The 16,011-nt window shown below is 37.4% G+C and overlaps 1 protein-coding gene across 1 annotated transcript; it reads left to right on the top strand.

The window, feature by feature from the left end:
• The first annotated feature begins 5,441 nt into the window (after positions 1–5,441).
• On the top strand, positions 5,442–16,011 carry LOC144450861 (lactoylglutathione lyase-like). The gene is made up of 6 exons (XM_078141607.1): positions 5,442–5,653; positions 11,729–11,811; positions 12,178–12,318; positions 12,461–12,528; positions 12,907–12,996; positions 15,872–16,011. The coding sequence occupies exons 1-6, from the start codon at positions 5,486–5,488 to the stop codon at positions 15,955–15,957; spliced, it is 636 nt and encodes a 211-aa protein (XP_077997733.1). The 5' UTR covers positions 5,442–5,485; the 3' UTR covers positions 15,958–16,011.

Raw genomic sequence — 16,011 nt, 5'->3', positions numbered from 1 at the left:
ATTTGTCGGGAGCCCTGCAGATATGTATGTTATTTGCCAAATACCATACCTTATACGTCACCTGTCGCCAATCTTGCATTCTGATTGGTCGAGAGCCCTGCAGATACACAGGCGTATCTTTCACCAACAGCCGTAGTTTTGCTTGTTGTATCACGTAATCACTGTAAACAAACCGAGCAGACAACTAGAAATACAGCCATAACCAACATTTCCAAATGCCAAATTTATTGTCAACCGTATGAAATATCATCGTTGTATACATTGTAACAAGTCTTTGAACTGTATGTTTTGTGTCAGAGGGAAACTGTCAAAAATTCCATGCAGAACGGCGATAGTCCAGATATGGCGAACGCACGGTCGTCATGCGATATATGATTGTTTGATCATCTCAGTGAACACTAAATGAATATAAACGACATACTGTTAATATTCTTCAATATTCCACGATTTAAAGGAAAAGAGATACTTAACAGTTTTTGTTAATAACCTTTTCTGGAAAAGTTCGAAAGGGTTTTAATGATGGCCGCGAATAGCTACGGATTACCTTGTACCTTGTACCTTGTAGTCTTTACTTCCAAAATTGGTCCATCAGGGACTATAACTGGAAGGTTCTGACGAGAGTACAGTGGTGCCGGGCGATTAGATTTACCTTGTGGGGTGCTGGTTTCTTATATGTGGATTTTGAATGTCTCACAAGATCGAATGTCAACAGCACTTTGTGGTAAGCAGTTCCATAATTTCGTGGCTTCCGGAAAAAGGGAATGGATGAAGGGGGTTGATGTGTAGTGGTACATTTCAAGTTGTTTGTTGTGGGTTCTTCTACTACTGATTTTTGGCCTGACGTAATTTTCTGAGTTGATGCCTATTTTGTCGTTTAGGATTTTGTGTAAGATTGTGAGCCGTTGAATTTTTCTTCTAACTTCTATTGTGTCCCATTTTAGTTCTCGTAGCATATCTGTAACACTTGATTTTGGTTTGTAATCCCCAAGTACAAATCTTGCTGCTCTGAGTTGAACTTTTTGAAGGGTCTCAATATTCCTTGTGTTCCTGGGTTCCAGGCTGCTGATGCATTTTCAAGATGTGGTTGGACTATGGTTTTGTACAAGTTTTATTTGACAGTCCTAGAACAGTGATGAAAGTTTCTTTTAGTGAAGTTTTGTATTTTGGTGACTTTTGTGGCTGCATGACGTGTCTGCTGATCCCATTTCAGGTTGTGTTGAAGTATAATGCCCAAGTACTTTACTTCTTTGACTTCTTCCATTGTTGTGCCAAGCATGGTGTAGTTAGTGAGTCCAGGTTTTTGTTTACATGATATTTTCATAACCTTGCACTTTGATGCATTGAACTTCATTCCCCACTGGTTTGACCAGGCAACGAGATTGTCAAGATCTTGCTGGAATGAGATTTCATCTTCGTGTGATGTTATGGGTTTATATATGATACAGTCAACAGCAAATAGTCTGACGGTTGAGTTTACTGATTCTGTGATATCGTTTATGAACAGGATGAAAACGTGTGGTCCAAGTACGGATCCCTGGGGGACACCACTCAACACTGGGTTCCATTTTGAAGTTTTTCCATTTATGATTACTCTGTGTAAACGGTTTGTTAGAAATGTTTTGATCCAGGTTAGAGTTTGATTTCTGATGCCATAATAGTTGAGTTTCTGTAACATGTGTTTATGTGGTACTATGTCAAATGCTTTGCTGAAGTCCAGGATTGCGATGTCTGTATTCAATTTATTGTTGTGGTGGGTAGACAGACAGATCGTGGAAAGTTGTTATAAGCTGGGTATCACATGATCGAAATTTCTGTAATTGTGTTGTGCTTGGTTAAGTGTTTTATTATGTGATTGTCTATAATATGTTCAAGAAGTTTACAGCATAAACATGTTAATGAAATTGGTCTGTAGCTAACTGGGTCTGATTGGATCCCTTTTTGAATATTGGTGCGACATTGGCCTGTTTTCCAGTCTTCTGGTAGTTCACCCTGGTTAATATTTTGCTGAAAGATATATTGTAAAGTTGGCGCGATTTCTGTAGCTGCAATCCTTAAAGCTCTGTTTGGAATGTTGACTGACCCAGCGGCCTTGTCAGACTTTAGGGTGGCTAGTAGTTTTTTCCACACCTTCCTCAGCAATAGTGATGTTGGGCATATCAGGGAACGGACTGGTTGGTTGACTTGGTAGTTTTGGGTCTTCAGGTGTGAATACCGCTTTTGTTTGGTCATCTGATATTATTTTCTGTTGTACTTTGAGTGACTGTATTCGTACATTGTCTTTCTTCCTTGCTCTTATGTAGCTCCAGAACTTTTTCTTGTCTTCTGATGACGAGAGTTCGGATATGTATTCTCCATTTGCTTTCCTAAGTTCTTTGTCAACTTCCTGTCGGGTTTTCTTGAATTTATCCCAGTTTGGTTTACCTCCTTGCTGTTTGACTTGTTTAGTTGGAACGTGTTTTTGTATAAGACTGATCATGATAATGACGTCTCTGAATATTTGATTTACGGTTTTCTTTTCTGGGTTATTTTCAAGGAACTCCTTGGAAAATATGTGTGTATCTTGACGGTAAGCTTTTTCATCAATTGTTGTATGTATGTATGTATGTATGTATGTATGTATGTATGTATGTATGTATGTATGTATGTATGTATGTGTGTGTGTGTGTGTGTGTGTGTGTACGTATATGTGTGGGGGGGGGGGGCTTGCTGTATAGGGGTTGTACGAAGTTGTACCGTGAGTGTGTGCGCATGCTCTGTTTAAAATTAGGTATATATTTGTTATACATTTCATCAGGTTGACAGGCAGGAAGGTATTACAGCACTTCGAACCACTTCCACCGTCGATAAACATGATAAAGACTGCTGTGTCGAGTATCTGGCGAGCGTCACGAACACAGTTAGCCCGCTGCAGTCCCACTTGTTACACGAGTTTTCGGCTGTGCACAAACAACAAAATGTCACCCATTCCTGAAGCAGAAATAAAAGCTGCGTGCAAAGAGCCTGACCCTTGCACAAAGGTTTGTAAAACGATCTGTATTCACCCTTTGCTTTATATAAAAAGACAGTGGAGAGACCAATGTCTTAGAAATTGGTAAGTTTATCGTCATAGACTCCTCCACTGTCTACCGTGACGTCTATGGTTACTTTCAGTCTCACTCTCAGTCACGTGAACACAATATGATACAAGGTCACGTGTAAAGATTATGGTAAAGAGAGCTGTTCAGGTGTGAGCCTCTGAGGTTATGGGGCAGAGAGTGAAGTATTGCATTGTCCAGGGTTCATACACTTAGAGCAAAAAAAAATCCAGGGTGTTCCAGAGGATTTTCGTCAGTTTTTCAGGGGTATATTCGTATTGATTCGGGTCATTTTCCAAGGGTGTTGACAATCAAAATTACTTTTATTGAATGACATCTAATTCTCTGACATGGACGAGAATTAATTAACAACGGCTCCCTCAGTATGTAAAAAAAAACAACATTTTAAAGACAGTCAACACACTGTGCAGTTGTTGGTTTCAAAAACACCATAGCCATTAGATTACAATCAGCCAAATGCACAAGTTATTAGCCACAAACTTTAAACATTGAAAATATTAATTTGTTTGTCTATATATTTCTCTCTCAATCTCTGCATGCTTCATTGTCTTATTATTTTAATACTATGAGTCAGTACTGTGACACTAGACTCTAGTGTCACTAGTACTGTGACACTAGACGACACCTTTCTTTTCGCTCTCAGATGAACAGACAGACTTCTATTCTACCTCCTAAGTAGTAGTTTCGTCCGTGCAATATTTGAGTCGCAGGATTCATCAGTCTAATTCAGACATATAAAGGTAAAACAAACAAAAAATAAAACATGTCTCTCAATACGATACTGTTTAATCTCAACACATTTAAAAGTCACCTAAAGCGGATTTGTTCCTAAGAAAAACATCATCTTATACAACGAAATTGCGGGCTATAAATAATTGAATACGTTCATCCCTTGCGTCGCAAATGTTTGTGTGTCATGCATGGCTCTGTATCCTGCCGAACGATCATTTGACTGTCTGGGTTAGCGAGATTTGATTCACCAGCGCAGCGTAGCAAAAACTTTGAAAACGTTTCGCCATTTCACTGTACCATTTAGGAGTGCTCTGAGCTGAATCATATATGAATGGGAGGCTAGAGCACAGGGGCGTGTAATATTGCATAGATTGTTGTTTTCCAGGTCTACAGACTAAATATAACAACCTTTTGAATATACATTCCTACCTGTATAGCTCATATTTATAGTATACGTAGTACTATAGATCGATACATTTGTAGCAGCAAGATTCGTATGATATTTTCCTAAGAAAACGGAAATCTAAGCAATAATACACGCCCCTGTGGGCTAGAGCACAGACAGAAATGTCATTCAATCGTTCTCAGGGGTTTCCGGGGTATCGAGCATTGTTCCAGGACCGTGTGAACAGGACTGTCGGTGACGAATCATTTCGTCCAATTCAGCTCGCCCCAGTGTCAACTCGCCCCAATTTCAGTGCATCTGATTTCTGGGCTGATTGTTTGTTAGGGACCGGACAGAATTTACGGAGGGGGGGGGGCATGAAAAAAATGGGAGGCTTGAAGGGGGGGGGGCATGAAAATTCTCATGGTTTGAAAGGGGGGCCGCGAAATATTTTTTCATTGAAAAAAATTAATATGTTAGAAAATTTAGCATTGCATGAGATAGCACTTGATATCGCCTTTAATATTGAATGTCAACACTTTCATTTATGTATTAAAACGGAAGTGTGTACGTTTGTATGTACATCCTGAATTACTCTTATATACTCCAAGTTGTTCACCCACACACACACTTACACACACACATATGTATACATACATACATACATACATACATACATACATACATACATACATACATACATACATACATTTTAGCACTGTGGAAACAGGTTCAGTGTGTAATTACCATCAAGGATACATATGTATATGTATTCTCCATTTGCTTTCCTAAGTTCTTTGTCAACTTCCTGTCGGGTTTTCTTGAATTTATCCCAGTTTGGTTTACCTCCTTGCTGTTTGACTTGTTTAGTTGGAACGTGTTTTTGTATAAGACTGATCATGATAATGACGTCTCTGAATATTTGATTTACGGTTTTCTTTTCTGGGTTATTTTCAAGGAACTCCTTGGAAAATATGTGTGTATCTTGACGGTAAGCTTTTTCATCAATTGTTGTATGTATGTATGTATGTATGTATGTATGTATGTATGTATGTATGTATGTATGTATGTATGTATGTGTGTGTGTGTGTGTGTGTGTGTGTACGTATATGTGTGGGGGGGGGGGCTTGCTGTATAGGGGTTGTACGAAGTTGTACCGTGAGTGTGTGCGCATGCTCTGTTTAAAATTAGGTATATATTTGTTATACATTTCATCAGGTTGACAGGCAGGAAGGTATTACAGCACTTCGAACCACTTCCACCGTCGATAAACATGATAAAGACTGCTGTGTCGAGTATCTGGCGAGCGTCACGAACACAGTTAGCCCGCTGCAGTCCCACTTGTTACACGAGTTTTCGGCTGTGCACAAACAACAAAATGTCACCCATTCCTGAAGCAGAAATAAAAGCTGCGTGCAAAGAGCCTGACCCTTGCACAAAGGTTTGTAAAACGATCTGTATTCACCCTTTGCTTTATATAAAAAGACAGTGGAGAGACCAATGTCTTAGAAATTGGTAAGTTTATCGTCATAGACTCCTCCACTGTCTACCGTGACGTCTATGGTTACTTTCAGTCTCACTCTCAGTCACGTGAACACAATATGATACAAGGTCACGTGTAAAGATTATGGTAAAGAGAGCTGTTCAGGTGTGAGCCTCTGAGGTTATGGGGCAGAGAGTGAAGTATTGCATTGTCCAGGGTTCATACACTTAGAGCAAAAAAAAATCCAGGGTGTTCCAGAGGATTTTCGTCAGTTTTTCAGGGGTATATTCGTATTGATTCGGGTCATTTTCCAAGGGTGTTGACAATCAAAATTACTTTTATTGAATGACATCTAATTCTCTGACATGGACGAGAATTAATTAACAACGGCTCCCTCAGTATGTAAAAAAAAAAAACATTTTAAAGACAGTCAACACACTGTGCAGTTGTTGGTTTCAAAAACACCATAGCCATTAGATTACAATCAGCCAAATGCACAAGTTATTAGCCACAAACTTTAAACATTGAAAATATTAATTTGTTTGTCTATATATTTCTCTCTCAATCTCTGCATGCTTCATTGTCTTATTATTTTAATACTATGAGTCAGTACTGTGACACTAGACTCTAGTGTCACTAGTACTGTGACACTAGACGACACCTTTCTTTTCGCTCTCAGATGAACAGACAGACTTCTATTCTACCTCCTAAGTAGTAGTTTCGTCCGTGCAATATTTGAGTCGCAGGATTCATCAGTCTAATTCAGACATATAAAGGTAAAACAAACAAAAAATAAAACATGTCTCTCAATACGATACTGTTTAATCTCAACACATTTAAAAGTCACCTAAAGCGGATTTGTTCCTAAGAAAAACATCATCTTATACAACGAAATTGCGGGCTATAAATAATTGAATACGTTCATCCCTTGCGTCGCAAATGTTTGTGTGTCATGCATGGCTCTGTATCCTGCCGAACGATCATTTGACTGTCTGGGTTAGCGAGATTTGATTCACCAGCGCAGCGTAGCAAAAACTTTGAAAACGTTTCGCCATTTCACTGTACCATTTAGGAGTGCTCTGAGCTGAATCATATATGAATGGGAGGCTAGAGCACAGGGGCGTGTAATATTGCATAGATTGTTGTTTTCCAGGTCTACAGACTAAATATAACAACCTTTTGAATATACATTCCTACCTGTATAGCTCATATTTATAGTATACGTAGTACTATAGATCGATACATTTGTAGCAGCAAGATTCGTATGATATTTTCCTAAGAAAACGGAAATCTAAGCAATAATACACGCCCCTGTGGGCTAGAGCACAGACAGAAATGTCATTCAATCGTTCTCAGGGGTTTCCGGGGTATCGAGCATTGTTCCAGGACCGTGTGAACAGGACTGTCGGTGACGAATCATTTCGTCCAATTCAGCTCGCCCCAGTGTCAACTCGCCCCAATTTCAGTGCATCTGATTTCTGGGCTGATTGTTTGTTAGGGACCGGACAGAATTTACGGAGGGGGGGGGGGGCATGAAAAAAATGGGAGGCTTGAAGGGGGGGGGGGGCATGAAAATTCTCATGGTTTGAAAGGGGGGCCGCGAAATATTTTTTCATTGAAAAAAATTCATATGTTAGAAAATTTAGCATTGCATGAGATAGCACTTGATATCGCCTTTAATATTGAATGTCAACACTTTCATTTATGTATTAAAACGGAAGTGTGTACGTTTGTATGTACATCCTGAATTACTCTTATATACTCCAAGTTGTTCACCCACACACACACTTACACACACACATATGTATACATACATACATACATACATACATACATACATACATACATACATTTTAGCACTGTGGAAACAGGTTCAGTGTGTAATTACCATCAAGGATACATATGTATGTGTATATATATATATATATATATATATATATATATATATATATATATATATATACATATATATATATACATATATATATATATATATATATATATATATATATATATATATATATATATATATATATATATATATATAACTCGGTGAGTATCAATCTGCTAAGACAGTGCTCTATACCGCAGTGGCAGAGCGTAATAGTTTTGGTAGTACTGGAACTCTTTCTTGGTTGTAACTCGGAGTTTCACGCATGGCGCGATCATCAGACAACGCTGAGGCTTACTCTCTGGGTGTGCTGTATATACCCAATAACTCACACAATAACAACCAACACCTCCACACATACAACACCTACCCACCGACACAGACAATAGTGATGGTATTTCTATTGTCTACACTCTATATATACAGCACACCCAGAGAGTAAGCCTCAGAGTTGTCTGATGATCGCGCCATGCGTGAAACTCCGAGTTACAACCAAGAAAGAGTTCCAGTACTACCAAAACTATATATATATATATATATATATATATATATATATATATATATATATATATATATATATATATATATATATATATATATATATATATATATATAACTCGGTGAGTATCAATCTGCTAAGACAGTGCTCTATACTGAATATATATACATCATCAAATGCATCTATCTGTACTCAATATTGTAAAGCATTTAGATGTCTGCGTGGTGTTAAGTGTTTTTTCATCAGTGACTTTGCACTAACTTTGATAGTTGCCTTCTTGCCGTATTTTCCTACAACCTTATCCACAAGTTGCTCACTAAAAACAGTTAACAACAGTCTTTTTGCTTGACTAATTGTTCTTTTCTCTTTCCTTCTTCTTACTTTTCTTTTATTTTCCTTACTTTCCTTAATACTCATCTGATCACTGTACAGTGTATTGAATACAATTCTGAATTTGCTGTCCCCATCATGAAGTCACAAATGCCTGACACTATAGGTTTAAATATGTATGGTTTTGGAACTGAAAGCATATTGATTACATCTAAGTATTCCACAACATTCTGAATTTCTTTGCACTTTCATGAAGTCACAAATGTCTTACATTTACATGTGTATTGCTAATGTATTTGGTGTAGGAAAGTGAAAGCTATATTTGTCAGACCTCAGTGTGCATAAAATCCTTAGTTTCCTAGCACTTCATGACATCACAAATGTCTGACATTGGATAGTTATTGTGTTATGAGTATAAATAGATTTTTGAATACACTATGTAGGTGATGTGATGTCCTTAGATACTCTCCACAAATGTCCCCACTACAGTTTTTCACAAATCACGCATGTGAATGTGTGTTTACTCTGTGTCTGTGTTTCTGTGTATGTATCAGTGAATGACAGTTAAAACCACCACATCAAATGCCTTGGTATTAAGTGATGACTACTTATGGTGTCTAGTTGGGAAATAAACAAGATTATACCACATGTGTATGATTACATGTATGGTCAAAATGTTTTATTTTGTTTTGTTTTCTAAAAAACCTCCTCTACAACTACTAAGTTGTTTGGGCTGAAATAGTAACATAATAGTAGTACCAAAAGAAATATTACAGTTGTGCTACAGTAACAAAAAAATTTGTACTCATTTTAGTTATTGTAGGGGGCAGGATATTGTGCACTTTTTTTCTTTTTTTCTTTTTTCTTTTTTTTTTTTTTTGGGGGGGGGGGGCATGAAATTTTTATACTTTTGAAAGGAGGGGGGCTGTGAAATTTTGGTCACAGTGGATGGGGGGGCAGGAAAAAAACCAAGTCAGAGATAATTTCTCCCCAGGCCCCCCCCCCCCTGCCGTAAATTCTGTCCGGTCCCTTATATATTGCAGTATCTGTAAAAGGTCTGGTTTTCCTACCAAAACAATGGAGGTATATTAAACCAAACTGAAAAGTCAGTATATTGGATGTAAAGTCTTTTATAACTAAAATACTTGCACACGTAAATAATATTGCAAAGATCTGCAAATTACTTTTAATACTACATGATTTTGAAAGAGTGGAAAGAGTTGAAAATGTGGCGAGGTGGAATTGGACGAGTTGAAAATGGGGCAAGTTGAAATGGGACGAGTTGAAATTGCGACGACGAAGTGAATCGCAATCGTTACATGTCAGTGAGAAAAAAAAGCATGGGCTACTTTCTAACCCAAACTTCTTATCGACAACAATAGACATGTATGAAAGAGGAAGTTAGCAAATTAATAACTGAATGGATGAGAGGTAGTATCTACATGTAGCATGGTGGGAGGTGTTTTAAGTTGACTTTAAGTAGAGGGGCACGTCCAAATGGTCTTAGACCACAAAAAAGTGTTGATACATTTGTCGAAGATGTACGGTAAGTCAAATATCAAAATACTCACGTTTAGTCTTGCAATTTTTGTATCAGGAATTTCACCTCCTGTGACAGAGGTAACTTAAAGATAGGTATAATATATATACCAAAACGTTCACACCATAAAGTGTACAAAACCTTGAATTCTTCATAGATTCCTTCATTTTATATTTATACACAATGACAACATGGATTTTCACCTCTTAAAAACATTGAATGTTTCGCTTACCCAGTCACAGATCTTTATGCAATACAAACAACCTATTTGGACAAAATATACTTATCAACTGCACCATATAGACCCTAGCCTAGCTGCTAGACCTCGGGTTTTCTTCTGAAACAATACGATATAGGTCGCTTTCGAGGGGGCACATCCGAGCAAGCCCTCACTGAAAACTTCGTTCGCTTATCGTATTGGAAGAAAGCCCGAACGTCTAGCAGCAAGACTACATAGACCCTGGACAGCTGAGTATGGCAAACCGTTTTGAAACCAGAGATTTGTTGGACTATATACTTATTCACATAATGACAGTTTTTTGCTTTATATGGTGAGAACTACAAAGGTTGTCCTCCCGGGTTGTCCTGTACAACGTAAATAAACTGTTCTATACAACCTGCAATGTGTATATACTAAACAGTAGTGAAATTCAACACTTTTCTCTCTATGACCAATCTCCCAAGAAATCAATTCTTGCGATTTGATCATCAGGATGGACTCAAGTATTCACATGTGAACACTTGAGTCCATTCTGCAGCTAGATAAAGTTATGTGATGTCTAATTTTCCTAGTATATATGATGTAATGATTGTAGAACAACACTTTAAGTGTTTAGAAAGTCCAGAACGTATGATATTGTTATCAAATACAACAAAACTATATACATTGTAGTGATATATTTGAGCGATAATGAAAAGTTGGCACTCGTCCAAATTTTGAGTTTGTCGTCTGCTACGAACGTTGTAGTCGGAGGTGACAGTGAACTCTGCGAATTTTCAGAGGACGATTTCTTCAATGAGACAATAGTTTATGGGAAATTATGAAGGAAATTTCGAAAGCAGTCGAGCTAGGGAACGATCAGTTTTTACAGCTGGGGTGGGCCGGCAAATCGGGGGGTCACCTCACTTTAGGACTCAAAAGGGGGGATAATCATTTTTACAAAGTGAATAAAGGGGGGTCACCTTATTTTCAAAAACGAAATCAGGAGCCACGCTGCTGTACTTAAATTTCCATACATTTATATAAAAACAACTAATGTATGTGCATACAATAAACCATAAACTATAAATAGCTATAAAACACATTCAAATATAACATTAATTCTTTGTCTCTTGATACATCCCAGCATATGACATGGGGTCACAATACTGCACTATGGCCACCTTTAAGCAACAGTCATTTGTTAGAAATGACTTCTTAATATTGAACGCCGTGAGTTGCATTGTGCCATCTTGTGTATAAAACTTGCATGTGTAGCTGTACACATAACACATAAGAAATGAAATACCTTAACATTTACTGGACGGACGGACTGACTGACTCTAAAATATGTGCCTCCATTGACCTGAATGTTGAATGTTCCGCACAAAACATAACCAATCTAGGGTGAGATACACTTTGAAATAATATGTGTACAGTTCATTGCCAGCTTTACTCATTAGCATACCCAAGTAATGATATCATAAACAAGATGAAGAACTGAGGAATACACTACGGAAGGAAGTTACAATAAATGACATTTAAAAGCTGTTATTGTTCTTTTCCATTGGTAGGATTTTATCAACCAACACACAATGTACCGAATCAAGGACCCAAGAAAGTCTTTAGATTTCTATACAAGGATCATTGGAATGAGGTTAGTCTAAAGTTTGATATAAAGGTCCGATGTGTAAAAAAAATGTAAATTTGTAGGTTTCTATACAAGAGGATTCAAGGATGAGGTAAATCTAAGCCAGGGGTCAGGGAATAAGGTAGTCTCAATTTACATAGAAGGATCCACGTTTAAGATAAACCTAAACTTGCATACAAGGCAGGGTTCAGGGATTAAGGTAAGTCATGATCAGTAAGGATAGTTAGAACCTATAAGTCAACCTACACAATTTAATGATGTACAAGCAGTTCAAAGTTTTTAGCATTGTGCTTTCGATCTGCCTTCCCTAGTCAAAGATCTGCATATGAATAACAGATTCCATAGTTGCAGTTTCTCTCAAATCTGTTCCAGATTACTCCATACATTTGACTTACCCGATTACAAGCTTTCCACCTACTTTGTGGGATTTTGCGAAGCTGGGGATATCCCGGAAAACAAGGAAGAAAGACTCAAATGGTTGTTTACTCAAAAAGCCTGCTTGGAACTCAAATAGTAAGTATAATAAATGTAAATGTACAAAAAAAAAACTATTGAATACTTTATTTGTAATTGCCCAGAATGAGAATATGGTAAACATGGAAAGACAGTTATATATTTGTAAATGTAATTGCATGAGATGTTCTACTTTTCACAGTCACTATGGTGCCGAGAATGATCCCAATTTCCAATATCATCATGGAAATTCTGAACCAGAGGGATATGGTAAATTTTTTTTTTTTACAATCAGATATATATGATAAACTCAATAGTTATGTGGCAAAGAGATATGCTTTGCAGTTAAATTATGTACTGTGTTTGGATGACTATGAGCAATTGTATAGCCTAAAACACTGTTTGTTGTATGTGTCAAGTATGCATATTGCTCTCTGTGTGTGTGTGTGTGTCTGTCTGTCTGTCTGTCTGTCTGTCTGTCTGTCTGTCTGTCTGTCTGTCCGTCTGTGTGTGTGTCCGTCCGTGTGTGTGTGTGTGTGTGTGTGTGTGTGTGTGTGTGTGTATCTGTCTGTCTGTCTGTCTGTGTTTGTGTATCACTATGTGCTGGAGGTCTTGACACTAAATAGATTGAATAACATTCAGTTATAGGTCATATTTGTTTATCTGTTCCCGATGTACGTAAAGCATGCAAACGATTTGAAGAGCTTGGTGTTGAATTTGGCATGAAACCTGATGACGGTAAGATTATTGTTATTTATTAAGTAACCATGGCAATCTCTTCATTGCTGTATAACTCTTTGTTATCAGCATCATTTGTTGACTCACCATGGTATCGGTACTTTCTTTACCATTCTCTATCATATTGCTTAGTTTTTTCTGTCTTTTGCTCATGTAAATACATTGAAGAGTTACCATGGAAATAAGACGCATTAAATACTGGCACTGCAAAATTGTGATAATAATTTAATAGCTAACATGACATCTCTTACCCTAGGTATTAACATAAACACAGGGAAACCAGTAAGCTGATGATTTTGAAATTTGTGTCAGCGAAAAATTTGCTGTTAGCTCAAATCTTTCTATATCATATTTCCAATGTAATTATGTTTATAAAGAATGAAGTAAAAACTGTATGAGGCCTTACTACCATAAGCTTTATTTTATTTCAAACTCATCATAAATTGTTGGTATTTAGAAGGAAATTATATTATAATAAAAACTAAGATAAATATTGAAATATTTCAGTCTTTCAAAAATTGTACTCGGATGAAGATTGCATGTTATCTTTGGATTGACATGGCATACTATGTAGTGGTGTCGTGTCGTGATGTGATGTGATGTGATGTGATGTGTTGTGTTGTGTTGTGTTGTGTTGCTTTATGGTATGTCATGTCATGTCTATCATGCAAGTACTGTCTACATGTCATGCCAAAAACCCAAAACATGTTTTGTCACTGCTCTAAATACATCACACAGAGAATGCATGAAGCTTAGCTAGCCAGATATGTTTTGAACCAACATTTTTGTAGAATCTGAAAGACTAGCAGATTTTGACATTGAGGACTTTGTTCGCAGGTAAAGTGACACCCCTTGGATTCATAAAAGACCCTGATGGCTACTGGGTTGAATTAATCAATGCTGACACCATGCTCAAGCTGTAAATCATCACAACATTTTAACTGCCTGTCTCCTGTCTGCCTGCTTATCAGCTTGCCTATCTATCTGTCCCTCCATCTTTCAGAAACATTGGGTAAATGTATTAATTTAAAATAAGTTTTTGCATGCATATCAGATATTACAATATGAACTGTGTGTATTAGGTGACTGCCATTGTTTATCATACTAATCTAATACTCTTTCTCTCTCAACTTGTACAAATACTTCCTTAGTAGTTGCATTGACAGCAAAAATTGAGTACATACGCCAAAACTTGCCTACAGAAAGGTAATGAAATTCAAATGACCAGCTTGAAAGGAATAGACACAACTGTGATTTTCAAGATAAACTCAAGTGATAAGACCTAAGTTTTCAGCATATTGTCCGCAACACTTTCAGAGAAATCTTATCTATTGGTCAAACATTGCAAACTTCAATGGCATATCTTTTGTTTGCGAAAGATATGGCCAGTTCCTTATTGGATACTGGTAAAGTTACTCTCCTGTCAATCGCTGCTTAAGACTATACTAAGGTACAAAACAGATTCCACTCTTTGGAAATTTCAATTCAAACAATCAACATATGCCACATGCGTTATCTGATAACAGGAGGCCGTATTACCACGACCCCAATATCTAGACTGAGTGAAGTTGACCTTACTAGAAATACTATTTTCATAGATAATCTTGCAATACAATAGATTGAACCTTAGACTCAGATTGAACACAAGACATCTATTTTACGACCTCCTTTTACCAGATACTGTACATGGCATATTTTTCGTATTACCGAATAAATTGGAATATATGTGATGTGTTGTGTAATGTCATGTCCAGAACTTGTGAGTATACCTTAGTGCGGGTTGTGGGCTGCTACAGGTCGCTGCAGGCCTGGGAGTGTAACTGTTGTGCGAGATGTGGGCTGCTGCGGGTCACTGTGTGGAAGTTAGTGTAACTATTGTGCGGGTTGCCCGTCACTGTGGGTAGCTATTATTTTTCCATTAAACCCAAAGATCTTGTTTGCTGGTCACTGGGGGTAACTTATTGTGCAGGTCACACACTATTCGATAGAACCTATGTGTTGGGCTAATTGCACACACAATTTTGTGTATTAACCCCCCCCCCCCACCCCGTGATGGCTATTTTTAAAAATGATTAGTTAGTGTCGCTTGCGAAAATATTCCTGTTCCACTATTAAGGTGTACTTTCAATGATTACATAAGACTAACTATTTACTGTAATATAGATGACAGTGGACAAAATATCTCTTAAACAACTCTTAATAGGAAGTGGTGTCCTTTTTTTAAAACATCAAGTCAAGTTTATGGCTGAAATCAAGTTATACAATCAAATTAGTCTGACTTGTTACACAATGGCTCTCACACACTAGCCTGACCACAGTAAGATGACAACAACACTACATCAGTAGTTAGGCCCTAGTTACATCACTGAGGAACAGAAATGAATGGTGAAACAGCCACAATTTTGAAATCGAATAATAGATAATTGAATAATCGGTACATCCAGTAATTATGTCTCTATTATTGTCACAACTGAGCTCCCTGTACTGTATTCTATTCATGTCATTACTAAATCAATCATCATAGTGAGGATGATCACCATAGTATTGACTGGATACTTCTAGTGTTCATATAGATTACTTATTACATATACATATATTCATTTGTCATTAATTTTTTTTTTGTAAGCTTATATTTGTTGGAGTTGATTTTATACAAATAATTGTCGTTTTGAACGACCCGCAAATTAACCCGCAGATCGACTCGCAGTTCAGCCTGTCGGCCTGCAAATAATGATGCCGATAATTTGTGATTTATCCCGAAGATGGTAGTTCCACATAGTTAATTGAAAGTTGACTAATACTACTAACGTGTGTGTAGGATCCTCGATACACCAAATATAGATCAAAACATATTATTCCATTTGGTATGTTTCAGGCGAAGTCAAAGGCGTTGCATTTATCAGAGACCCCGATGGGTACTGGGTAGAAGTTCTCAATGCTGCAGCTGCTCTAGGCCTGTAATGTTGTCAATATATTACCGTGATGATCTGAGCCAACATCGGCAAACCGTGCACG

Source organism: Glandiceps talaboti, chromosome 2, assembly GCF_964340395.1.
Source record: "Glandiceps talaboti chromosome 2, keGlaTala1.1, whole genome shotgun sequence".
Lineage (NCBI taxonomy): Eukaryota > Metazoa > Hemichordata > Enteropneusta > Spengelidae > Glandiceps > Glandiceps talaboti.
The sequence above is the reverse complement of the archived record's forward strand: the minus strand, read 5'-3'. Positions and strand labels throughout refer to the sequence as shown.